This window comes from Hyperoodon ampullatus (assembly GCF_949752795.1).
Source record: "Hyperoodon ampullatus genome assembly, chromosome: 1".
Lineage (NCBI taxonomy): Eukaryota > Metazoa > Chordata > Mammalia > Artiodactyla > Ziphiidae > Hyperoodon > Hyperoodon ampullatus.
The window spans coordinates 52,809,283-52,834,855 of record NC_136914.1 but is presented as its reverse complement, the minus strand read 5'-3'; the positions used below and the strand labels follow the sequence as shown (position 1 = coordinate 52,834,855).

The window sequence follows — 25,573 nt, the reverse complement described above, 5'->3', positions numbered from 1 at the left end:
CAACATCATTAATCATTAGAGAAAGGCAAATCAGAATTACAATGAGATATTATCTCACACCGGTCAGAATGGCCATCATCAAAAAATCTAGAAACTATAAATGCTGGAGAGGGTGTGGAGAAAAGGGAACCCTCTTGCACTGTTGGTGGGAATGTAAATTGATACAGCCACTCTGGAGAACAGTATGGAGGTTCCTTAAAAAACTACAAATAGAACTACCATATGACCCAGCAATCCCACTACTGGGCATATACCCTGAGAAGACCATAATTCAAAAAGAGTCATGTACCACAGTGTTCATTGCAGCTCTATTTACAATAGCCAGGACATGGAAGCAACCTAAGTGTCCATCATTGGATGAATGGATAAAGAAGATGTGGCACATATATAAAATGTAATATTACTCAGCCATAAGAAGAAACGAAAGTGAGTTATTTGTAGTGAGGTGGATGTACCTAGAGTGTGTCATACAGACTGAAGTAAGTCAGAAAGAGAAAAACAAATACTGTATGCTAACACATATTTATGGAATCTAAGGGAAAAAAAGTCATGAAGAACCTAGGGATAAGACAGGAATAAAGATGCAGACCTTCTAGAGAATGGACTTGAGGATATGGGGAGGGGGAAGGGTAAGCTGTGACAAAGTGAGAGAGTGACATGGACCTATATACACTACCAAATGTAAAATAGATAGCTAGTGGGAAGCAGCCTCATAGCACAGGGCGATTAGCTCGGTGGTTTGTGACCACCTAAAGGAGTGGGATAGGGAGGGTGAGAGGGAGGGAGACGCAAGAGGGAAGAGGTATGGGAACATATGTATATGTATAACTGATTGACTTTGTTATAAAGCAGAAACTAACACACCATTGTAAAGCAATTATACTCCAATAAAGATGTTTAAAAAAAAACAAAATCAAAGAAAGATGTGGTTTTGAGAGGGCAGCAAGAACAAAACCTCCTTCTGTCTTTCAGAATATAGAGAGACTTTTTGTGAAGATAGTTTTTCAACACATTTTTTTTCAAAGATGTTCTCATTGAGACAGAGGCAGTATGACACTTCTTATGTGTTAGTTTATCACCTTTTAAAACTGAATTGAACTCCTTTTCAATTTCATAAGGCTTAGCTTTAAAACACTGCATCTGAGACAGGAAGAAATCTGTTAAAGTCTATTGGTGATCCCTCCTGGTGAATTAATTTCTGTATGAGTGAGTTCTGTAAAGTAAAGGATTCTGTTGTGTAACATGTATAGTTACTGTGGGTTTTTCCTCTGTGATAGGTGTTATGGGAAAAGCGTTGGTGGTGTAGTAAGCTGTTTTCTGGGTTCTGAAGATTGTAGGAGAAATATAAATGCTTTCAGTGTATCAAGATGTCCATTAAAATGACCATTGGCTGGATGTTACTCCTGGGAGTTGACTTAATTCAAAGTATCTAATTCAAACCTATGAGGACTATTTGCCAGACATAGTTTGGTCATTTTATTAATAGATTTTGTAACCTCCATTGACAGTTTCACTGAAACTATGAATTCATTATTTTAAAAGTTTCTCTGAATGGAAATAGTGATGGACATATTTTCCTTTCATTTCTGAAGACTTTTTTCTTTAATAAATTCATTGATGAAATGCTACAATTTGATTTTCAGTGGGTGGCAGAAACATTGATAAACAGGGATAAAAAATTAATGACCATTAATAGATACTTGTTGAACTGAGTACTCTATTATCAGTTTCTTTACAGTGGAATAATGCTATTAGTAAATGGGTTCATAGATCCAAGTGCTGAGTTTATAGATCTAAAATAATATATATAAATATAAATGGACTAGTGTGTGCACACATACCTAACTCAATAGTTACATAGTAATTTTACATATCCTAGTATTTAAATATGGAAAAATCTTACCTATAGTCATCAAATTAGGTTTTCCTGCAATGGTAGATGACTTAGATTGGTATATCTGTTGGTTTTATCTATTTTGAAGACCAGGGAATAAGGTGAATTTAATATGTGGAAGGGTATCTCAAAACTGAAAGGGTGTACTTTAACATACAGAGGTGTTTTTTTTTTTTGTCTTGTTTTTTTATGGAAGTATAGTTGATTTACAATGTTGTTTTAGTTTCTGGTGTACAGCAAAGTGATTCAGTGATTCAGTTTTATATATGTATATAAAATTTTCATATTCTTTTCCATTATGGTTTATTATAGGATATTGAATATAGTTCCCTGTGCTATACAGTAGGTCCTTGTTGTGTATTTTATATAAAGTGGTTTGTATCTGCTAGTTCCAAACTCCTAATTTATTCCTCTCCCACCCTACCCTCCTTCAGTAACCACAAGTCTGTTTCTGTTTTGTGAACAAGTTCATTCATGTCATATTTTAGATTCCACATATAAGTGATATTATATGGTATTTGTCTTTCTCTTTCTGACTTACTTCACTTTGTATGATAATCTCTAGGTCCATCCATGTTGCTGAAAATGGTGTTGTTTCATTCTTTTTTATGGCTGAGTAGTATTCTATTGTGTATATATACCACATCTTCTTTATCCATTCATCTGTCAATGGACATTTAGGTTGCTTTCATGTCTTGGCTATTGTAAATAGTGCTGCTGTGAACATTGGGGTGCAGGTATCTTTTTGAATTATAGTTTTCTCTGAATATATGCCCAGGAGTGGGATTGCTGGATCATATGTCAACTCTATTATTAGTTTTTTGAGGGACTTGCAAACTGTTTTCCATAGTGGCTGCACCAATTTACATTCCCACCAACAGTATAGGAGCATTTCCTCTTCTCCACGTCCTCTCCAGCATTTTTTATTTGTAGACTTTTTAATGATGGCCATTCTGACCAGTGTGAGTTGGTACCCCATTGTAGTTTTGATTTGCATTTCTCTAGTAATTAGTGTTGTTGAACATCTTTTCATGGACCTGTTGGCCATCTGTATAACACGTACAGAGGTTTTGATGCTCTGGTGGTAGATGTCTTCTTGACTTGGACACCAGGACAACAAAATATTTTGTGGATTTGGTGCTGAGACCCGGGTTATTATTTCACAGGTCTAAGGCAGAGGTTGGTTCATTCCTTTGCAAATATTTATTGAGTGTCTACCATGTGCCAGACACTATTTTAAGTGCTGGGGATACAGATAACATGACCAAAATAGGTAAGAATCCCTATTCTGATGGTATTTACAATCTAGAGTGTTGATTCTGATGGTATTTACAATCTGGAGTGTTGATAAAGCAATCTTTTTTTTACCCCCCAGAGATACCAGTAGTGGTTTGTAGTGGGCTTAATTAGGGGGGTGAATTTGACTTTCTAAACATTAGGTCAAGACTAAGCAGAAAAGCATTGGCACAGCCTGAAATAATCTTAAATTATATATCACATGTCTTCATAAATGTGACAGTGGGTTATTCTCAAAAGCACTGGCAGCTCAAATGAGTCAACTGAGAACAGTGTCCTTGCTTTTAAAGGCAGGCAGCTCAGAGATGGTTCACATAGCCTTTATTTTGAGGCTACAAATAGACATGGGTGCTGGGTAGAAGCATGTTGGGAAAACACAAATGAGTCACTGCACTGGTGTTGTTTAAGCAAACTCTTCTGCCAACTTCTGTTCAGGAGGTCTTGCCTGCTCAGAGATAGGAATTTACATTTAAGTGTTCATTTCAGAGCAGAAGTATATATATTATATATATGCATATATATGTAATTAGTATACACACATAAATTCTGAGTTATATTTGTATATTATATATTTAATTATATATTATAATAAAAGATATATATTTAATAATCATACATATATATGTAATCATTACATACATATATATGTAATGATATATGTATCACACATTATATGTGTGTGTTTGTGTATATACATATACACACACCTCTTTAGAAGCAGATTTTGGGAGCCACATGGATCATTTCCCATGGAACTGTGTTCAAAATAAAACAGTTGAGGCTACAGTGGCTCCAAATATAATCAAATTATAATGGTAACATATATAACTGTATGTATTCTTCAACTTTCCACATACATTTGGGCCATCACGCTTCTCTGAGAGGACTCTGAGCCTTCCAGCGTGGGTATGCATGGATTCCTTGTTAAGTGTGGGCCATTAAAGTTTAGCCTGGGCTTCTGGGAGTAACTGAACTGCTTTGCCAAGAGTTGACCTTATATTTGTCTGAGATCTAGCACTGGCTTGTAACTGTTTCCTGTTCTTAGAGTTAAAGACAAAGGACTAGAGCATAGGCTTTCTGAGGTCTGAGAACTGTGCAATTCTCTTACTGTCCTTTTCAGTATGTCCCACTGTAATAATCCTCTGTTCCCCTTGCCATACTGTCAAGTAAACAAGGGCTTTTATCTTCACTATCCTAAAAACATGTCTTTGTCACAACTAAACTCTCTGTGACCATGCATGCGAACTCATTGCGTTATATTTCTACTACTCTTGCTTGTCCTATTCATTTAGATGCTTTAAATTGTTAAATGTTGATTTAACAAATATTTATGGATAGCTTAGTCTATGGGTAAGATACTGATATAAGGAACAGTTTTTTGATGCTTTATGGCAAGTCTTTGTGTTGTTTAAAAGTTCTTCTGAGCTTTATGGAACGCAGAAAAGTGCTTTAATTTAAATCGACATTGTTGATTGTGAATGACTGAGAACAGTCTAGAGGGAAGACTGAGTGAAGAAAGTCATTTAAATTTTTTTCAGGAGTAAATATAATCCTATTTTCACAAACCTTTTAGTAAAAGAATACAGTAAGGTTTTTAGAATTGTGTGAGTTTTGTGATATTTATGGAGCCTAACAGCACATTTTAAGGGAACTTGTTTCATAATAAGGAACATTTATAAATATAAATTTGGCATCTCCAAATTTGAGACTTTATTTTAACATACTGCTGTGCTGAGAATATTTGATCAATCTACTCAAGATGGAAATGTATCATTTCTTATTTATATATGATATTCCTTGATAAGATAAACACTTCTTTGTAACAGCAGGATTAAAGCAGCAGATAATTGCTTTACTACATGAGGGACTGTACAGTAATTTCACCTTACCCGAATATTGCACTTTGGCACCAAAGTGCATTTCTTCCTTGAAGTGGAAATAGAAGGTGACATGTTAATCTGTACCAGAAACATGTTCTAGTTTCAAAAAGTGAGGTAGGGATAGTCTGTCGGAATGAACCAATTAGGTTGCTTTGGTAAGAAAAAATAAATGTGTATTCAGTGACAAAGCAAAGGGTGCTACATTGCTTACTTGCCTCCAAGGGATATTGGCCATCCTTTTCCCTGGAAGGAACTTTAGATAATTTACTTCATTTTATTTACAAGTTTTGAATTAAACCTGTTTGATTGAAGTTAAGTAATTTTTTTTTTTTTTTACCAAATTTCATTTGCCAGAAACCTTTTTGGTTGTTTTTTTAATTAAGACCTTTGTCAACTCTATTTTCTTGGTGATCAGAAAATGATAGTCATTTGGGCAGCAGTGGAGATCCCAAATGATGCTAAATTCTAAAATTATTTTGTGTTGAGCTTGAAATTATTTTGAAGTAGTTTTATTTTTAATAAGATGTAATTATGCATTGTGGAAAATTCAAACAATACAGAAACACTGCATAGAAGATAATTTTGCTCTTAAATCCATCACCCAGAAATAACCATTATTAACCTTTTCATGAATATCTTTCCGTATGTCTTGCAATGCATGTGTAAACAGATCAGTGTATAGGATTTTATGTAAATGAGATCATATGTGATCATATACATCACTAGCATTTCATGGAAGTCTTTCCACTTCAATACAATCTTGAACATCATTTTTAACTGCTGCATCTATTTATACACATGATGTATGTGCTATAATCTACTTAATAAATTCTCTATTAGTAGACTTTCAGTTTTTTTCAGTTTTTTCATTTGTAAACAAACTTGATGCTTAACCACATTTTCATTCCTCTTAATTACCTCCTTAGAGTAAATTCCTAGCAGCATGTGATTGCAGGATATACCTATTTTATTTTTGTTATTTATTTCAGATTACACTCCACAAAGGTTATACCAATTTATACTTCTCCCAGTAATGGACAAGAGTGCTGGCTTGCTCACACTCTTGCAAGAACAGGATTTGTCTCATATTCTCATTTTTGTCATTCTGTGGCTTGAAAACATGATGGCTCATTCGTATTCAATTTAAATTTCTTGATTTTTAGTGAGAGTTAATATCCTTACATGCTTTGTCGCTTACCCATGCACCTTTATATTTGTACTCTTGGAATAGTTTCCTTTTGGGCATTCTTTTTTTTTTTCTCAATGACTTATAAGAACTCTTTGTATAATAAGGATATTTTCCCTTTGCTTGTCAGAAATATCGCAGATATATTTTCCCCCAGGTCTGCCGTATCTTTTAACCTTATTTATGATTTCTTTTGCTGTGAAGATTTCAATTCTTCTGTAGTCAAAATCTTCAGTCTTTTATAGTTTCTTATATTCGTGATGTATTTAGAGAGGTTTCCCCACCCCAAGATTAGAAAAATATTTGCCCACATATCTTAGTTCTTTTATGTTTTCATTTACATTTTTTATCCATCTGGAATTGATTTTTGTGTAAGGTTATACTGGTATTTGATGTTTGGACACTTCAGATGATCTAGATACATACTCACAGCTCTTCAAACAAAACAGTATTGTAAAGCCTCCCTTACTTGCTCATCCATTTTATTGGACTTGGAATTGAAGCTCTTTGGTAAAGATTTTGGCTCATACTTTTCTTCAAGCAGAGAGAGAATTCGTCTTTCAAGTCTTCCCTCTTTTTTCTGTTCCTGCTGGGCAGTGTAAACAGAAATCCTGTTTATGACAACAAAGCACTTTCAGGCAGAGTAGATGGCACACTAAGGACTTGGCAGCTGTGATCTGTCAGGACAGAAATCATTGATTTATAGTCTGTAGCTACACAGGTAAAGAAAAAAATGAGGGTTGTATATCCAGTCTTCTTCCCTAGTGTAGATGAATGGTCTGTGTAACCACTGATCATTAACCATACTAGCAGGTGGTTCTTATTTTGATAGAGGAAGGGAGGTCGCTTGAATGGCTGCACCTTAGATTTGGACCATATGAGAATCACCTGGGGAACTTTGAAAAACTATGGATTCCCCAGGCCTGATCTTCGGAGGTCCTGATTTAATTGTTCAAAGTGGAGATAAAGAATGTTTTGTTTGTTTTTTTTTTAAAACCCCAAAAAACAAAGCAAAAAAAAAACCTTCCCAGATAATTCTCCTGTGACTCAAATTTAATTTAGATACTTGCATCATCTCTCCACTTATTTTTGATCATGTGGCTTTATGTCGGGGATCTGACATCAAAACTCCTACAGGTAATTCAGACTTGTCTGCTTATTTCCAATGGCCATGTTTAAATGGCATTAGGCTGCATCATTTTTCTTGGCTAAATTTCAGATTCAAAAACTCATCTAGAGAAGTTTAATTAATCAACATTCTACACAGTTTGAATAGATTACAACCAACACATGCCAAAATTTCTTTTTATGGTTAGAAGACAATTTTTTTAAAAAGACTTGAAATATAGCAATAGTGTTGGTGAATATTTTAGCATTTATTGCCACCAAAATATTTTTTTTCTCAAGTTTTACTTGGTTGAAAATTGTCAAAGAAATAGAAAATCTTTTGTTTTTTAAGGCAGTTTTGCATTTGGATTAATTATTAATCCAGGTAATACATTTCTTAATAAGAAGGACATAAAACAACAAAGATCATTCTTTAGTGTTATATGAAGATAGCAAAGATACTAAATTACAATAAAGTCAAAGTAGACAGCATAAATTTTTTTTTTTTTTTTTTTTTTTTTTTTTGTGGTATGCGGGCCTCTCACTGTTGTGGCCTCTCCCGTTGCGGAGCACAGGCTCCGGATGCGCAGGCTCAGCAGCCATGGCTCACGGGCCCAGCCGCTCCGCGGCATATGGGATCCTCCCAGACCGGGGCACGAACCCGTATCCCCTGCATCGGCAGGCGGACTCTCAACCACTGCGCCACCAGGGAGGCCCGACAGCATAAATTTTTAATGCTTTATCATTTTGAATGTGTTTGCTTTGTGTTAGCCATGACAGGCATGATGGCCCTGGCAGACCTTGTCACAAGTAGCTGAAAGACAAAATGCTGGTGTTACCAATCATGGTTGGATTTTTTTTTTTCCTAAAGAATCTTGCTCCTATGGTCAGATTTCTTTTATGCTTGATTTTTCTATTATGAGACTTGGATTGATTTTCTTGGCTCTTTTGTAAGACAAGTACCATCTTTGGTTTAACGTCATACCCTTACTTGAGCAGAAAAATTTTCATTAATTGTTTTAGTTGTGGGTTTTGACTTCACTGCTGTAAAGTAAAACTGTTTTGTTTCATTGTAGTTGATTCTGTGTGTTTAGTAGCACAAGGAATGAAAAGAAGCAACAAAATCAATGGCTGTAGCCGTCGCCCTCTAAGGCTTCTGTTGAGTTGGAGTTTTGCTCTGCGAAACACTCTGAATCTATAAAGAGGCTTTTCTCCCCCTTTTCCTCTGAGGACTGATCTTCATCTTCTCATATCACTCCTTTTGACTGTCACTCTCCATCTCCTTCCTCCTTTGAAGGACAGAGAAGTAATAGAGGCAGACTGGGAAGAAGGAGATGAGAAGCAGGAAGAAAAGGGAACCAGCATCTTATTGCATCTCTACTTTACTCTTAGGTCTTTCTATAGTGTGGTCATATTCAGTCCAAATAATTATCCTTAGCCATTGATTTTATAGAGAAGAGAGTTAGGATTTAGAGAGGTTGCTAACTGGTGGAGCTGAGATTTAAACTCAGATATCCCTGACTCCAAGACCTGCTCTTTGTGCTGAAACACCTGGAAGAGACCTTGGAAGAGACCTAGTTCAGCCTCCTCATCTCATATCTGAATAGATTATGTATATATTACTGTTCATCAAAAACATATCTATCAATGACTGTGCTAAGCACTTGACATGCATTATCTAATCTAATTTTCACACGGATGGTATGAGGCATGGAGAGGTTAAGTAACTTGCTTAAGTCATCGATGGAGTAAACGATAGAGTCTAGATATCAGCTTGGTCTGACTCCACAGTCCATTGCAGCTCTTTGGTGACAGAACAGAGTCTAGACTCTGGGTTTCCTGAGGGCCAGTTGTTAGCTCTTTCTTCTGTTCCACAGGGGACATCACCTAATTGGAAATGGAATAAAATAAAAGCCAAATCAAAATGGAGCTGGAGTGCTTTGTGGCACCTGATTCTGCCACCCCTCAGAGCTCAGCCATCTACATTCTCATGAATTGCTAGGGAGTTTGTTCCTCTGTAGGAAATCAGGTGGAGAAGTGTCTTTATGAGCTATAGCTATTAAAAATACGCACATCTGGGCTTCCCTGGTGGCGCAGTGGTTGAGAGTCCGCCTGCCGATGCAGGGGACACGGGTTCGTGCCCCGGTCTGGGAAGATCCCACGTGCCGCGGAGCGGCTGGGCCCGTGAGCCATGGCCACTGAGCCTGTGCTCCGGAGCCTGTGCTCCGCAAGGGGAGAGGCCACAACAGTGAGAGGCCCGCCTACCGCAAAAAAAAAAAAAAAAAAAAAAAATACGCACATCCACACATTATTTCCTTTTTTGTATTAGTGAACACTGACTATAATAAATCAGAAGAGGGGTTTTTGATAGTTCACTTTATAAATTGCTTTAAATTCTAGTTACAGTTAAAGTTATTCATTTCATGAGATTATTTTTTTTAATTTCTGTACTGTCAAGATTATTTTTTTTAATTTCTGTAATGTCAAAATGTGGTGAAAATAGTTCTTTTCTCAGAAACACTGGAAACATCTCTGAGTTTAAGCAAGTTTCCAGTGCAATGTGTATAATAAATCACCTGTCTCTGTTTTAAAATTGTCCGTAACAGAATGGAAACTGTAGCACTTACCAAAGGAGCAAGTACTAAAATAAAAGTACTCTACTTTTTTAACAGTCACATGACTTCCACAAATCAAAGCCGTTTTCTGGAAGAGATGAGTTGTTACCTTTACTGAATGATCAGTGATGGCTGTTAGCCTTTGATAAGCAGGATGTAGGGTGTGATTTGGGCGTCTTCTTGGATTCCTTTAGTGTTTCCTGGGTGCTTGCAGAGCATGTGGTGGGATAGTACATAGCATGGTGGGAGGGAGAGAAGCATGGATGACACCAGAGACCCTGCCCTGGCCCCTCATGTCAGTCCAAGTAGAGAATTCTTAACCTTGCATTCCTCCTTTCTTCATTCGTGTTCTCTCTTACACTCAGGCTGTGCTGTAATTTGATCCTGCAGTAGTGATGAGAAATAGTCACTCCTCCATGCTTGATAGAGAATGATGCGGTGAAACTTTGCCTATCACATGTCCCTAGAGTGTGGCTTCTCCTGCCACATGGAGCCTTCCAGTCCCTACCCTTTCATGTCACACACACTAAAATAAGTCATGAAAAAGAAAGATAAATGATAAAGACATAAAAAGCCCAATGTCACTGCACAGGAGGTAAAAAACTTCAAGTCTAAGAAAATCCCAGCCGAAGGTATACCTTTTCTCTTTGCCAAGTGTGTGATAGTAGTTGGGCAGGTAACCATACTCCAAAGACTTGTGCCACAGTGAGCGTGGATTTGTTCATATCATTTAACCCCCCTGAAGCTCAGTATCTTCACGGATAAGAGATCAAGACTAATACTATTTTGGGGGCACAGGGGAGCCTCTTTCTCTCTCTCTACATAAAGGCAGCCTGTTTCTGTTAGCCTTGCTTGTTATTCTGCTTGCTGCCTCCCTGAGGAAGAATGAGCTGGACACAGTGATTATGTGTGGAATGGCTATAAAATAACAAGATGGCACCATTCAAACATGCAGTGGAGTTCACAAGTATATAAATGGAGTCCACTTACGAGACTCACCTGCCAGACTTCAGACCTAGACATTCAGGATGGAAGTAGTTGTACTGAGTTGTTTAGAAAGTGTCTGCTCACTGTGTGAGGAGCCAGTCTTATTACTTGTCAATTCTTGCTTTTTTGCGCCATCCCCACCCCAACCCCATTATTACATAATGCTGTGCTGAAGGATTTTTCCCTGTTTTCCCAATTGAATCTTACCCTTAAAAGAGGAGGATATACTATTGCTAATGTCATTCTAAAGAAAATATTGCTGGCTTTGAAGCCATGTAAAAAATATTTCAATATTTTGACATTTTTCTTTAATTTGTTCTGTCTTTAGTGATGCATTATTTTAGTGTATGCAATATCTTCAAGGTGAAAAGATTTAACTTCTTTGTTAGTAATTTTTGGAAAATGTGTATCCTATTGCTTATGCTTTTTTTGCGGGGCATGGGGTGGGGATGTGCGTGTGTTACAGAATGTATTTCTTCCCCTTGATGTTTGATCTTTGAATGAAGGGTTCTTGTTAGCCTAAAAAACAAAAATTCAAGTAATCATTATAGTAAGATTCTCCTAGGATGGCTTTTGAGTGGGGATAGCACTTAGTTTAGTTCTGTAAGTTGATTTTAAAAAACCAATTTCTTTATCATACTTTTGTGTATATGATATGATATTTTATATATGTATATATGTGTGTATATACATATATATATACATACATATATATATATATATACATGTATAAATTCTTTGTTCTTGTTATGCTAACGAGAAATAATAGGTTGTTTCTCAGAGATACACCTTCAGGGACATGTGGCCACAAAGGTTTAGTTGTTCGTGTCCCTGTGCATTTATTTCCTCTAGAGTAGCTCTTGAAGCTCTTGTATAAGTTTACATTGGACGCTGAATATGTACTAAGAAATTTTGTTTGGAATTGGTGTCTTAGAGATTGCAAGATAGAGGGCAAATCATTTTTTTGTCTCCTCTTTGCTCCCTCTTCACTTAAAAAGCTTTTCTCTGTAGAAAATAGCTTTTATGCATAAAGTGTAGCTACTTATAAGTATCTGCTATGTGCAAGGTGAAATCTGGTTAAAACAAACACTGAAAGTAACCACAGAGAGAAAAATGCCACCAAAAGTACTAAATCACTTCTTCGCACATGGTGGGATTTTATAATGCGATTTTATGTACAGAAGCTTCAATTAATATTTTTAAAAGTAGATCAGAGTCACCCTTTGCCTTCTGAAATCAACCACTAGTCATTACAGTCATTATAGTCTTTGGAGCAGTTCAGCCCTTGGAGTAGGCAGGAATGACTAAATTGCATGTATGGTGAAATAAAAGGTAATATTCATATTGGTAAGAATCTTTATTCTTTATAGTTGATATGTTTACGATAGCCATCTTAATAGCATATTCACGTGGCTTCATTCCCCTAGTGACATCACACATGAAAAGAAAAAAAGACAAGTTTCTTTTAACACCTATATTTTCTTTCTATTAGGGAGTGTTGGAGAGTTTCCTGGGCACCGCTGTCTCTGGAGCCGTCTTTTGCCTCTTCGCTGGTCAACCACTCACTATTTTGAGCAGCACAGGACCTGTTCTAGTTTTTGAGAGGCTTCTATTTAATTTCAGCAAGTATGTATATACATATCTAACTATAAATTAGAATTGTTTAATTGTGGATCATTCGTAGTCTAGATAGAGCACAGAGTAGTAATTAGGTATAGCAGAATACGAGAATTTTAAGATTTGGAGGTTGAAAGGCCCTTAGAGATTAAGTCCTCCAGCACGTGTTTACATTTGCTTCAGCTGAGGCCGCTATGTTCTGTTACCTCTTGCCCTCCCCCATGATTCTCTGCCTTGTTGTCCTGCTTTGTGCCTCTGGAAGCTGGCCGCTGTGGACTGCAGCACTCAGGCTCCTTTGCCCTCTGGCTTCCTGCAGAGCCCCAGGAACACAGGCAGGCAGAGAGGTCAGGGTGTGTCTGCTTCCCACCTCACTGCCTCTGCTTCACCAGGCAGTCTGGCAGTGTGCCTTTGTCCTCTGAGTGTAGCCCCTGTCAGGTGGCTCCTCCCCCCTGCCTCTGGCCCTCACCAGGCTCTGGTGACTCTTACTTCCTTGGCCTTTTCAAGCCAGGGAGTAGAAATGGCTTCCTGATATTGCTAGTCCCTGAGTACTTGCCATTTTTTTGTTATTCATACCTCTGTAAATAGTCCATGTGTTAAGTTTTTCTCAGAATCCCATGGGAGATTGCCTTCTGTTTCCTGCCATGATCCCGACTGACACACTAGAGAAATGAAGTGGCTTGTTCAAGGTCACGTGGCTCGTCTGTGAAAGAGACTGGGTGTTCCTGTGGTCCACTGCTCCTAACCCCCATTCCAGCGTTCTTAACTAAAGATACATTTCTAGACTCAAATGAGTAACAACTAACACTTATTGAGTGCTGACCATGTACCAAGTATTGTCCTAAGCACATTACAGGCACTCCCTCATTTATTTCTTGTAGCAGTCCTATGAGGTAGCAGTCCTATGAGGTAGGGACTGTCTCCTGTTTTATAGATGAGAAAGCAGGCATAGAGTGGATAAGCAAACTGCTGAAGGTTGCATCACCAGTCGTTGGCAGGGCTGGGATTGAATTCCTGCTTTCGGACTCCAGAGTCCGAAAGCCTTTTATGGAATCACTAGACGTTACTACTGGGCATGACAGTTGTGATACCAGTATTTTCTTTTAGAAATTGATGGATCATTTTAAGAAGGGGAAAATTGAGTTAAGCAAATTATCCAAGTGACCACAATAGCACACAAATAGTTTCAAAATCAGATTGGGAATTCTGGCCTCTTTCTAATGAACTTAATATGTCTGAGAGAGAATTGCCTTTACTGGCAGATTTCAATACCCAGACAGACTGCAGAATTTCATACGACTTGCTAACATTCCTTGTTGGAATTTAAATATACTTCTATTGTTATACATTTCTAGGATTTTAATATTAGAAATGTCATTACCTACTTAATGCCTCATGGACATAAAGACTCATATAATGGCCTTTGAAACTGTGTGTGCCATCAAAAAAGATCACAAGAGAGAGGAGAGAATGAGAATTTGAAATGAGTGTTTTGAGAACTGGGTTGAAAAGAAAAGCAAGGATCTTCCAAGAATTTAAAGTCCCAAATTTTAAATAGTGTTATGTTTTCTGTAGATCATTACTACAAATCACTCCATCATAATTCTCAGAAGACCATTGGAAAGAATTCTGCTCATGTCAGTTTATAGAAAGAGTCAGACAGTTTATATATGTTTAAGAAAATATTGTGGGAGACAAGAAAGCCTTTGTGGAAAGATTAAACAGGCATGTACTATAAACAGGAACAAACATGTGCAACCTTTGCAGAAAGATTTATTGGATGCAATGTGATCAGAGCCTTAATCTAAAGAAAATGTTTGCATCCTGATTTGCTTTAGATAATTGTAAGATAGAGATTATTTCCTTTCACTAAGCAAGTTCCTTTCTCACTTTCCCTTCTGTTTCATCATAATTGGAAACTTAAACATAGTTTCAAGTGATTTATTTTCAAATGGTTGTAAAGCAACAAGAAACATTTGAGAAACTGTGTTTTAAATCCATCACTGGGTAACATGTGACACTTACGTGTCAAACCTTATTCTTTAATTCACAATACTATATCATTTGCTTACATATCATTATAGCAATGCTAATATTTTGTACAGATACAGAGTATTTGTGTAGATCACTGTTTCCCAAAGTGTGTTTCATCATTTACTAGTTTCATTAAATGCCCCATGAAAAAGAAACTTCTGTGATCCCGATTAGTCTGGGAAGTGCTGTACATTACATTATATCCCCCTCCCGGTCATTCACTTTACACTTTAGCGTAGTAAGGGATCTGAGAAGTCGTTCAGTAAAGAAACTGTTTTACTATGTTTTGCCCTGATTTCCCCCATCATATTTTACCTTTTTTTTTTTTGAGAAATAGGTAAATCCTTGTTTTGAGTTCAGTGGACTCAAACAGTAAGTCCACATAATCCACAGATTTATCTCTGACTTGGAATAAGGTTTTAATATTTGCCCTATAAACTGGGGAATCATAAAGGCATATGAATGATATGCTGTCACCTTTTAAAATTAGTAACAGAATGAAGGAGTAGCTCACAGCTTTGCAGAGAACATGTAGTTTTGTTTCCCCAGTTCTGCAGTCCCTTTTGCACAATTTTTACACGTTTATCCCAATAATAGAGAATTAGATTCCTTTTCCTTTTCTTCAGGAATGATCTGAAGGAAGTTTTAACAGTGTTCTAAGCCACTTAGAAACTTCATAATTAAAGTTGGATTTTAGCCTGTATAATTGTCATTTGGTCATTTAATAATTTCTTTCTTATATTCTATGAACAGTTTACTTTTGGCCTTCAAATTATGATTTTCTTCTGTTCAGTTCCTGGATTTAATCATTTAGTTCAGGGAGTTTATATTTATTTGTCAGTGGCTGATTTCTGAAGCATGCTTCAAATGTGAGTTCTTCAGTTTGTCTGTACTATTGGGTTTATGCTGCTCAAAACTATCACTTAAAATCTCTAGAAACACTGAGTGTTACTAAAAGGATATACACCCATTTTCTCCTTCTCACTCACTATAGCTTCTTTGGTCTCTACTATCATTTCCTTTTTATAGCTTGTAACTTTTTATAACTTAATTGCTATTTAAACTTGGCACCAAGGGGACTAATAGTCTTATTGGATGTAACATTGCCTTTTATTGTACTCATTACTGTTGATCGGCTTGTTTAAAGAAGTTCCTCATCTTTTATTCCTCTTTCTTCTTGCTGTTGTAAACATATCACTTTCCTACCTAATGGAGTGATTGGTATTAGTGATTTTATTTGGGTTATTCTTACAGAGCCAGTCTGGGAGTATTTAAGTATTTCAGAGGAGCTATTTTGGCATATTGTTCAGGTCCTAAGATTTCAGTTTATACATGCATTTTTTCCCCTTTGTATTCAGACTGATAGTGTTCCTGACCATTAGCTGGTGATTAGATTTATTTCTCATCCTGTTTGTAAACATCAATTTTGTAAACAACCATTAGCATTCTTAGAACAAATTAAGATTGCTCTAACTTTCATCTTGTTAGGGAAGCAAAACTAGATAACTGTTTAAAACTTTATTTTAAGGAAAAAGTCTGTTGGCTCAGAAGTAATAAAACTGTTTCTGAGCTCTGACTCACTGTGTGATAATGTAAATTATTTCAAATTCCTAGAATTTAGCTTTTTCTTGAGTCTACTTATCTCAGAAAGACATGCATAAGATTAAATACTGGCGTTCCAGACATAAAGGGAACTGTGAGGGAATGCCAAAGATGTCTTCAGAAAGATTTCAGGAAATCTATAGAAGATAACTTTCTACCCAAGTGTTACTAATCTCCTGCTTTGGTAATGTATTCCTGTTTGTGTGATTTGGTGAGAAGGAAACAGAGGACAGTGACTTTAAGGCCCACCCTACCATGAGCTACATATAAATTGGACAGGATGAACTGTGCTGGAATTTTTAAAAGGAGCAGTCGAAGAGTACAGAGATTTGGTTTCTGGTCCAGCTCTGCCATTAAAGCCTTGGCATTGGATAAATGACTTAGTTTCCATTGGCCTTGGTGTCCTCATCTATAAAATGAGGCATATTTGACCAGTTGGTGATTAGTCAGGATTCTCCAGAGAAACAGAACCAATAGGATATGTGTATACATATATAAGAGATTTATTATAAAGAATTGGATCACACAGTTATAGAGGGCTGGCAAGTCCAAAACCTGCAGGGTGACCCAGCAGCCTGGAGACCCAGGAGAACTGATGTTCCAGTTCAAGTTCCAAGGCTGTCTGCTGGAGAACTAGGAATAACCTTTGCTACAAATCAAGTCCAAAAGCAGTCCTCCTGCTGGAGAGTTCTCTCTTGCTTGAGGGAAGCTGGTCTTTTTGTTCTATTCAGTTGAAGAACTGACTGGATGAGGCCCACCCTCATTATGGAAAACAATCTGCTTTACTCAGGTCTACCAATTTAAATGTTAATCTTATCAAAACCACCCTTAAACATCCAGAATAATGTATGACTCAATATCTGGGCACCTTATGGCCTAGTCAAGTTGACACATGAACTCTAAGCAAATTTAATTCTAATATTCAGTAAAATTTTCAGTTGGTCATTGTCTGGTTACCTGTGATAACTCATCAGCCAATGACAGTACTGTAACTGTCTCTGTCAAGTCGTAACCTGCAGGCATGGCTTAATTCATCTACCAACTCTTTATTGGAACCCTTCTATGCTCCAGGCACTGTGCTAGGTAGAGAATTTGAATTTTATTCTAAGAGCAGGGAGAAGCCACCAAAAGATTTTAAACTGGGACATTTGATTTACATTTGAAAAGGTCATTTTGGCTGTGATGTGGAAAATGGCTTTGAGCAGGGCAAGCATGGATATTAGTAAGGAGGTTCTTAATAAGAATCGGTCAAAGACTTCTTGGTGGCCCAGGTTGGGATGTTGGTGATGAAGGTGTGATACGATGTCTTTGGGAAAGTATTAAAATATGTGGCTGTCAGTTATCAGAAACTCATTGTCTAAAAGCAAGGCTATCAAGCTTCAAGTATGCATGATCCTTGATTTATTTTTTTCTTACACAAGAAATGAGATTACCAGTAACTGCTTTTGCATCGCAAATGATGAGGGAAAAAAAACTATTGTAAAACACTCTCCACATAATTTTGAAAGAATCAGTATGAAATGGTAAAATGTCAACACTTGACCCATCTTTTCCTAAATGTGAATCTTAAACTAATTTACTTGTAAGAAATGGAAAGGGCATTGAAAAAAAATGGCCCACTTAGATGGAGACAACCTATTCTAAAACTGTTCTTCACACACAGCTTCAGCAGAAGGTTATCATACCTGTGAGTGAGCTTCAAGAGGAGTGGTAGTGTCTAGTGGTAACATGGCAATGCAGCCTTTCTTGGTCTAACTACAGCCTACACATCTGATCCCATCTCCCTGTGTTGGTGGCACTTGGTCCACAGGGAGAATTGCACGCAGTTTCATGCCACTTGCCTTTTTGAGTACTCTTTCCTCTTCCTGGCTTGGCCCTCCCTGGTCTATCCAGAAGGTTCCCGCTTATCCTTAAATACCTTGAGTTTTTTCTGCAACTTTATCTGTCCCCCAACCCACGCCAGCCCGAATTAGTTACTCCTTCTTCTGTGACACTGTGGGAACTTTAGGTATCACTTAGTATTTTATAGTGTGATTATGTTTATCAGTTTGTCTTCCTCAGTAGACTTTGATGACTTGGGGACAGAGAACATATTTATCTTAGCATCTTCCTTAAGCAGAAAGCCCACAAATATTTATTGAACACATGCTGGGTACCAATGTTATGCTTTCAAATTGTTTATTCTGTAAATTCTGTAAAGGCAGGGATTGTCTTTTTTGAATGAGAAAATTAAATGAGGGGATGGAAAAAGATATTTCATGCAAACAGATTTGACAAGAAAGCAGAGGTCACTATACTCATATCAGACAAAATGGACTTTAAAACAAAGGCCATAAAGAAAGGTAAAAAAGGACACTGTATAATGATAAAAGGATGAATACAAGAAGAAAATTAATGAGTTATTTACATTCAAATGTTATGACTACTTTTGATGTGCTTTTCTCAAACTTCTGGAATTATTTCTTAGTGGTAGCCTAATGTCACTAGACCAAATCCTTAAGGGTAATACTTTATGGATAAAATCAAGAATGAGCTTTATATCTAGTGGCTAAAAGAGATCTTATATTTTTAACAATCATTCTATAGTCATTTGGTAGTATTGTGTTATTCTTTGTGTTCCTTGGAGGAGGAGTCTAAATGCCTTTCTGCCTTCTTTCCAGGGACCATAATTTTGACTACTTGGAGTTTCGCCTTTGGATTGGCCTGTGGTCAGCCTTCATGTGTCTCATTTTGGTGGCCACTGATGCCAGCTTCTTGGTTCAGTACTTCACTCGCTTCACTGAAGAGGGCTTCTCTTCTCTGATTAGTTTCATCTTTATCTATGATGCTTTCAAGAAGATGATCAAGCTAGCTGATTACTACCCCATCAACTCCAACTTCAAAGTGGGCTACAATACTCAATTTTCCTGTGTTTGTATGCCTCCCAACCCAGGTGAGGACAGCATGCTTATAGTGTTTCTGCTTACCCTGTGTTTGGAGGAAGCCGTAGGCTCCATGCATGCAAACTTTCAACACAGTATCCTGATCCTCAAGAAAGGGTTTTATTTTCTCTGAGAAGTCATCCTGATGAATTTATAGTCTCATTGCCTGAGGTATCTTAGCCATGTGATTCAACCAGGAAGTGAAATCAGGAGCTCAGGAATGTGAACATAATTAGCTCAGTGCTTTGAAACTAACTCAAGCTACAGTATTTGCAAGGAAATTTTGTGTACATTATTCTGGATCTTCTCTGATAGGTGAGGAAACCAGGTATCTATATAAGAGATATTAAGGACCATACCAACCTAGTCCTCGGAACTTCTGTTCCTTAGTTTGCTGCTTCCTTATCGCTGTAGGAATCTCTTCCTTAAGTAAATTCTAAATAGATTATCTTAAACTTATAGAAGAAGCAAGATACGAATTCACTTTATATAATTTGAAGCATGAAATTAAGAAAGAAATTCAGACTAGAGTCACCTAGTGATAAAGTAGAGCTTTATAGTTCATCTGGGCTAGACAACGTAAATAAGAAAGGAAAGGAAAAGAAGAAACAAAAGAAAGAAATAAAAGAAGGAATATTATGTTCTTGGAGAAGATTTATATTCTAGGATTAGGAAAGACATAAAATAAACTTGTTGGTCAGGAATATGATTCTACACATCTTAGCAGTTTAACATCCATCTTGCTAAACCTGAGTCAGCCTCAGAACCTTTTCACAGAATAGTGCTCAATTTGGTCTTTGGAATTTTTTCTTGGAGTAATTCATTATCACTTTATAATATGGAAGGCATTTGGGGAAAAAAAGATTTACTCTGGGGAAAGTTGCTTTACATCTGCTTTGGTAGAATGAGGAGTAGACATTTGTGTCAGAAAATTAAATGCTAATAGTGCTAGTGATCCCTAGTTGTGACATTAGCTACAGGTCATCATCCCTTAAAATATAAATTGAGGGCTTCCCTGGTGGCGCAGTGGTTGGGAGTCCACCTGCCAATGCAGGGGACGTGGGTTCGTGCCCCGGTCTGGGAAGATCCCACATGCCGCGGAGCAGCTGGGCCCGTGAGCCATGGCCACTGAGACTGCGCATCCGGAGCCTGTGCTCCACAACGGGAGAGGCCACAATGGTGAGAGGCCTGCGTACCGCAAAAAAAAAAAAAAAAATTGATATACTTTTTGACTAAGGTCTTGTAGCACCAGAAGCACAGCAGTGTATTGAGGGCTGTGTAAACCTGGGCTTAAACATAGGGCACATTCATGTAACAGCCGTTTATCTATACATTCTAAGGAAAAACCACTTACTGTTTACAGTAAAACAAACATGGTTTTGTAATAGACTAGAATGCAAGATGCTTAATTCAAAAGCTCAACAAGAACTATGAAGAATTTTAATGGTTGTGCAGGCTGTGTCAGATGACTCCTGGCTATTTTGGTGGTATATCTGCCACCTCCTCTACCACTTTGATGGAGAAGTCTTATAAGACCCATATGCATCTTGAGAGATGAGAGTAAAGAGACCAGTATCTCCCTAAAAATGGGTCAGTCAGTGACACTGGTGAAAAGATAGGGCATTGTTGGGTTTTGCACTTATGTATTCTTTTTGTCTTGTTTAAGGAAAATCAGCTCACATTAAAATAAATCCCATGCTTATTAAAAGCAAGCAGAGACAGGTAAAAAGTGGAAATTTGAAGATTCAGGCAACATGGGTGCTGTAGATATAAAGACCTATATTGTTAAGATGTATACTGATTAGAAATATTTCAAAACTTAAGAAGTTTTTGGAAAAGAGTAAGCACTTAATACATGACAGATATGATTAGAACCAATTAAATATCCTCCCCAGAGAGATGCAGAAAATGTGTTGCAATTACACAACTCCTAGAACTCTTCCTGGGAGAGAAGGGGGTAAAACTCCCTCTAACCGTGCATCCTGGACATTGCGGGGGAAGTCCAAACTACACTCATTCAAAATATCGGATCACAGACATATTTAATTGTGGGATTTTGAACTTTCCTTTTTACTTATTTGTTTCTATCTATCTATATATTTATTTATTTGTGGAAAAGTCTATGTGCTGACTTCTTAGGCATTCTGAGTAATCATACATTAAGATTTTCTAGAGGAAAAAAAATACTACCAGCTGTTTGGAGGTTTGAAGTGTTCATGAACCAAATGAGGACTTTGTCAGCATAGCTGTCACAAAGATCACCCTAGTGTCAGCCCCACACCTACCTGAGGCTATTGGAAACTTGCATTCATTGTTTTAATTGGATGCTGGCAGAGAAGGCAGTTTGAAACCAGGGAAGACATATCTGAATGCGTTTTCATTGTGAAAAGTACAACAAAAATTTTACATGTAATTTTCCTTCCAAAAAGGATTTCTGTTTTCTTGAGAAAGTGATATTGAGGCTTGAACCGATTTTACCCATGCATAGCAAGTGCTGGCTGAGGGGGTGATAGATAACTTTTCCTTTGACCTGTTTTCCCTAGGTTGTATAAAAAGTCTGTCCTAAATAGCTAGGAGCTGTCTTGGAAGGATTCTGACAATTCCACTACCTCTGGGGGTTACCAATAAAGCAGCGTAGCAGGGCTTTGAAGTCAGAAAATCTTGTATTCAAGTCCCTCTTGGCTAATGCCCAGTGCGTGACTTTGGGCAAGTTCCTTTACCCAAGGAAACTTTGCCTCATCTTCCTTACCTATAAAATGGGGTTAATAATAGTACCTTCCTTAAAGAATTGTTTTGAAGAAAAAAATGAGGTCTTACAGACAAAGCATTTAGGACAGTTTCTAGTAAGTAATTAAATGTTAACCATATAACAACCATTATTATTGCTGTTGTTATTTATTAAAATTTAGGGTTCATAAGTATGAATGACAGGACAAGCAAACCAGTCTTCATCATCCTCCATTCCAAGCAAACGTTGTGGGCAATTGGCTCATTCTGCAGCAAGACTCTTGGTTGCACCCCTTAGTTTTAGAGTCGTTCAGACGAGTGGCACTCATGGAAGATATGTACATGAATGTGAGGGATTATTTAATCCATGGGGATGAGATCTGTTTCTGGTATGGAAAAAAGCAAATGGATATTTGCATTTTCAGGACAATCTCATGTTTTACAAAACCCTTTTTAAGATGAATGATCATGTATTTCTCCCATAACCTTAATACTTTTTGATAGAAGACTGCATAGACCCATCATAAATTTAGTTCTTCATGGCAACAAACTGAAAACCAATAGGGAGAGAATAATACAGTTGCATATACAGCTAGAGTGAGTGTTCTAAAAACAATAAAAGACTGGTCTTTCATCGCAACATGCACTCCTAGTAAAAGAATTCAATCAATGAGCCAATAATATTTAAACTGGCGGATGACTTGTTTTTCAACACTGGGACAGTATGTAACGATGAACCAGCAACTGTGCAGATGGAGTCGTGATCCTGCAAACTGAGGAATGATTTTACAGGAAAGGAGATAGGGGTCACTTAATCTCTAAGAAAACTATATTCATGGCCACAATAATATTGTGGCTTTTTTGGTGCTTTGTGAAGACAACTCTTCCTCCCCCCTTCCTGATCTTTCTTGTTCTCACTTGCTTCCATAAAACTTCATCATCTCCTGAGTTTCCTTTTCTTAATGCACCTTTTTGTCCCTTCCTCCTGCCCCCATCTGCTGCTCAGTAACCCGTCATACACCCAGGTTCTCATTTATTGAAGAACTAAGGAAGCTTAGTTGCAATTGCTAAGAGGAAAGTTAGCCATGAAATTTGACATATCAGTCAGGTTTTTATTAGCACATGCTTTTTGTGCTAGCATTCTCTTTTCCTAGAAATAGGATAGTTATTAATTAATGTATTAATAGAGGTAATAGATGTTCTATTTCCCACTATTCCTTGATGGTTACATAGCAGAGGATATATAGGAAAGAAGATGATTCAGTTCAAAAGCCCAGAATGAAAACTGAACAATATCCAGTTGAAGGACAATTCACAATATTTCATTCATCACCAACATCCCAATTTAGAAAATTGTTAGTGTGATAAAATATAAACCATAAATTCTTTGGAGTAAAGGAAACTGAGTTTGAATTTTAGCTCTAGTTAGCAGTGTGACCTTGGGCCAGGCTGATTTCCTCATGTCATTGTTTTATAATCTGTGAGCTGGGTTAGTAATTGTACCTACTCTTAGAGGTTACTATAAGGATTAAATGAAATAGGATATGTAAAATTGTTTGGCACCTAATAGTAAAAGTTTGTTGTTTTTCTCATTTCTCACTGTCCCACAAAAGATGCCCCAGCAGTTAAATCTTTTAGTTGTATTCTTTTAAAGGGGTTCACATGTTTAACTTCCCTAGAAAAGGAAGTTAAATTTAAATTTTAAATTTAAATTTCCATTTTAAAATTAAATTTAAATTTTCCTAGGAAAAGATATTGACTAGGCTTCACTGTAAGCTTACCAACAAACAAACAAAAACTAAGGTACTGTTGTAGATAAGTATGAAACATTGAAGTGGTATTTAAAGGGAAAAATGTTAAGGAGTTCAGTGCATCATAGTTAGATCATTTAATACTATACCCCTGAATCTCAAGACTACAAAAGTGTTGTACACTATACACAGTCATGTAGAAAAAGGCGCTAAAGTCCCAGAGGTGAGATACCTAGTTCTAAGAAGAGTCTATCTACGAAATTCATTCAAAAATGTTAATGCTAGAATTCTGTAAATAGGGAACAGGATGTAGACTTTCCTCCTTCTCTTTCCCCCTCTCCTCTTCTTCCTTCTGCTGCCTTTTCTTCTTCCCCTTCTGCTATCAACAAAAATTTACTGAGGGTGCAGTTCATTGCTTTTTAAGAATTGTGCTTCTTGCAATGAAGCAGAACACACAGCGCACACACACCACACACTTACACATGCATATACACACACATACACACATATATACACACTGCTTTTTATAAAGTGTGTTGCTTTTTAATTAGTGTTAATTACTTTTTGAATGAATAAGGTCAGAAATTCATTTGACCTAGACTTTATAAGTAAATTTCTACCCTAGTACCTTTGTTCATTTGCCTAATATGTCAGGGTTGCAGTGACTATACACTCAAGGGCATTGTTAATATTTTGGAAACAGTCAAAATAAATTTTCTGACCAAGTGTTGGTTTTGTGTCTGGAGGGGAAAAAGGCTTGCTAAATATGATAAACAAATTAGAAAGGCAAGGAAAATTGCCTCAATTGGACAGACACTATACTCTTAACAGAAGGGGTATATCTTATCAATTCAGTGTTGACTGTTCCAGGGAGAACATCCTTAATAATGGATGAATGATTAAGAAGAATAAAGCCTTTCTCAGACACCGAGTGCATCACTGTCTGTAGTATCTCTAAGTAAAACATGGCCTTTTTCCTGGCATGAAACTGTCAGACTAAGTCAAGTGATTGGAAGTAAGCATGGCTTCCATTTCCACACCTTGGTTATATTTACAGCATGAGGAGGCTTCCAAATGCTTTAAAACTATCGTCACTAGAGTGGAATTTCGTTACCTTTTTTTGTATATAATTTTTCTATTATCTTAATAAATGCTATACACCAGTATGTCATAACCATTAAAAAGAATTGCTGGATCGTGTCTCCTGTGGTCCCATATTATAGTCAATATGTGCTTCATAATTAGCCCATTAAAAGAAAATTAAGACATAAAAGATAACCCTAATTCGTCTTCCATGACTTGCATCATATTCTATGCACTTTTATTTTTATTTTATGTCATTCCCTCTTTTGCTTATACAGTAGGTTTAAGTCATAAACCGAGGGTTGAACAGGAGGTGCAAGGCCCTCTGCTGTAGCACTGCTTAGGCTTGCATTTGCCAAGATACTTTACCAGCGCAGCTGACATTTTATCATTCATGGTAACATGGTCTTTTGAGATAACCATGGATATTTGAAAGACCCATCATTTTAGTTTTCTTTTATTGACTTAACCTATATTATAGCAGTTTCTGTATAAAGCTTGCAGGAATCAGAAAAGGAGAAGCAGTGTATTTGGATAATCACCAGACCTGGGTAATTCTCTAGCTTTGGGTTTGAATAAAACCCAGATTTGGAAAATGTCCCCGAGAATAATGTCTGTGCACATCCTAAGTATAATGATGGGTGGGTATAGAAGAGAAGTTTTTGTGAAAGTAGTGTCTAAATATATCCAGCTTTTTACCAGATAGTAGCTCAGCTCCAGTGCAGCATCATAGGTGAGCATGTGAATAGAGTGTTCATGGATTAAAGAACGTCTTACCTTGAACTTGTCTAATGACAGTGGAAATCTCAAGCATGAAGTTTTGGTAAACGTACTTAGGAAAACAAAAAGGATAATAACAAGAAATAGTGAGTAAAA

At 37.0% G+C, this 25,573-nt stretch overlaps 1 protein-coding gene across 4 annotated transcripts in view; it reads left to right on the top strand.

Annotated features, from left to right (window-relative positions):
* Positions 1-25,573, top strand: part of SLC4A4 (solute carrier family 4 member 4) — a gene marked incomplete at both ends in the record, with an annotated part of 298,688 nt that overhangs the window by 203,773 nt on the left and 69,342 nt on the right. For all 4 annotated transcript variants that reach the window (XM_079717224.1, XM_079717222.1, XM_079717223.1 and 1 more), the window contains 2 exons: positions 12,458-12,591; positions 18,876-19,147. In XM_079717224.1, the coding sequence (XP_079573350.1) occupies positions 12,458-12,591; positions 18,876-19,147 (406 nt within the window). The remainder of the gene's footprint in view (positions 1-12,457; positions 12,592-18,875; positions 19,148-25,573) is intronic.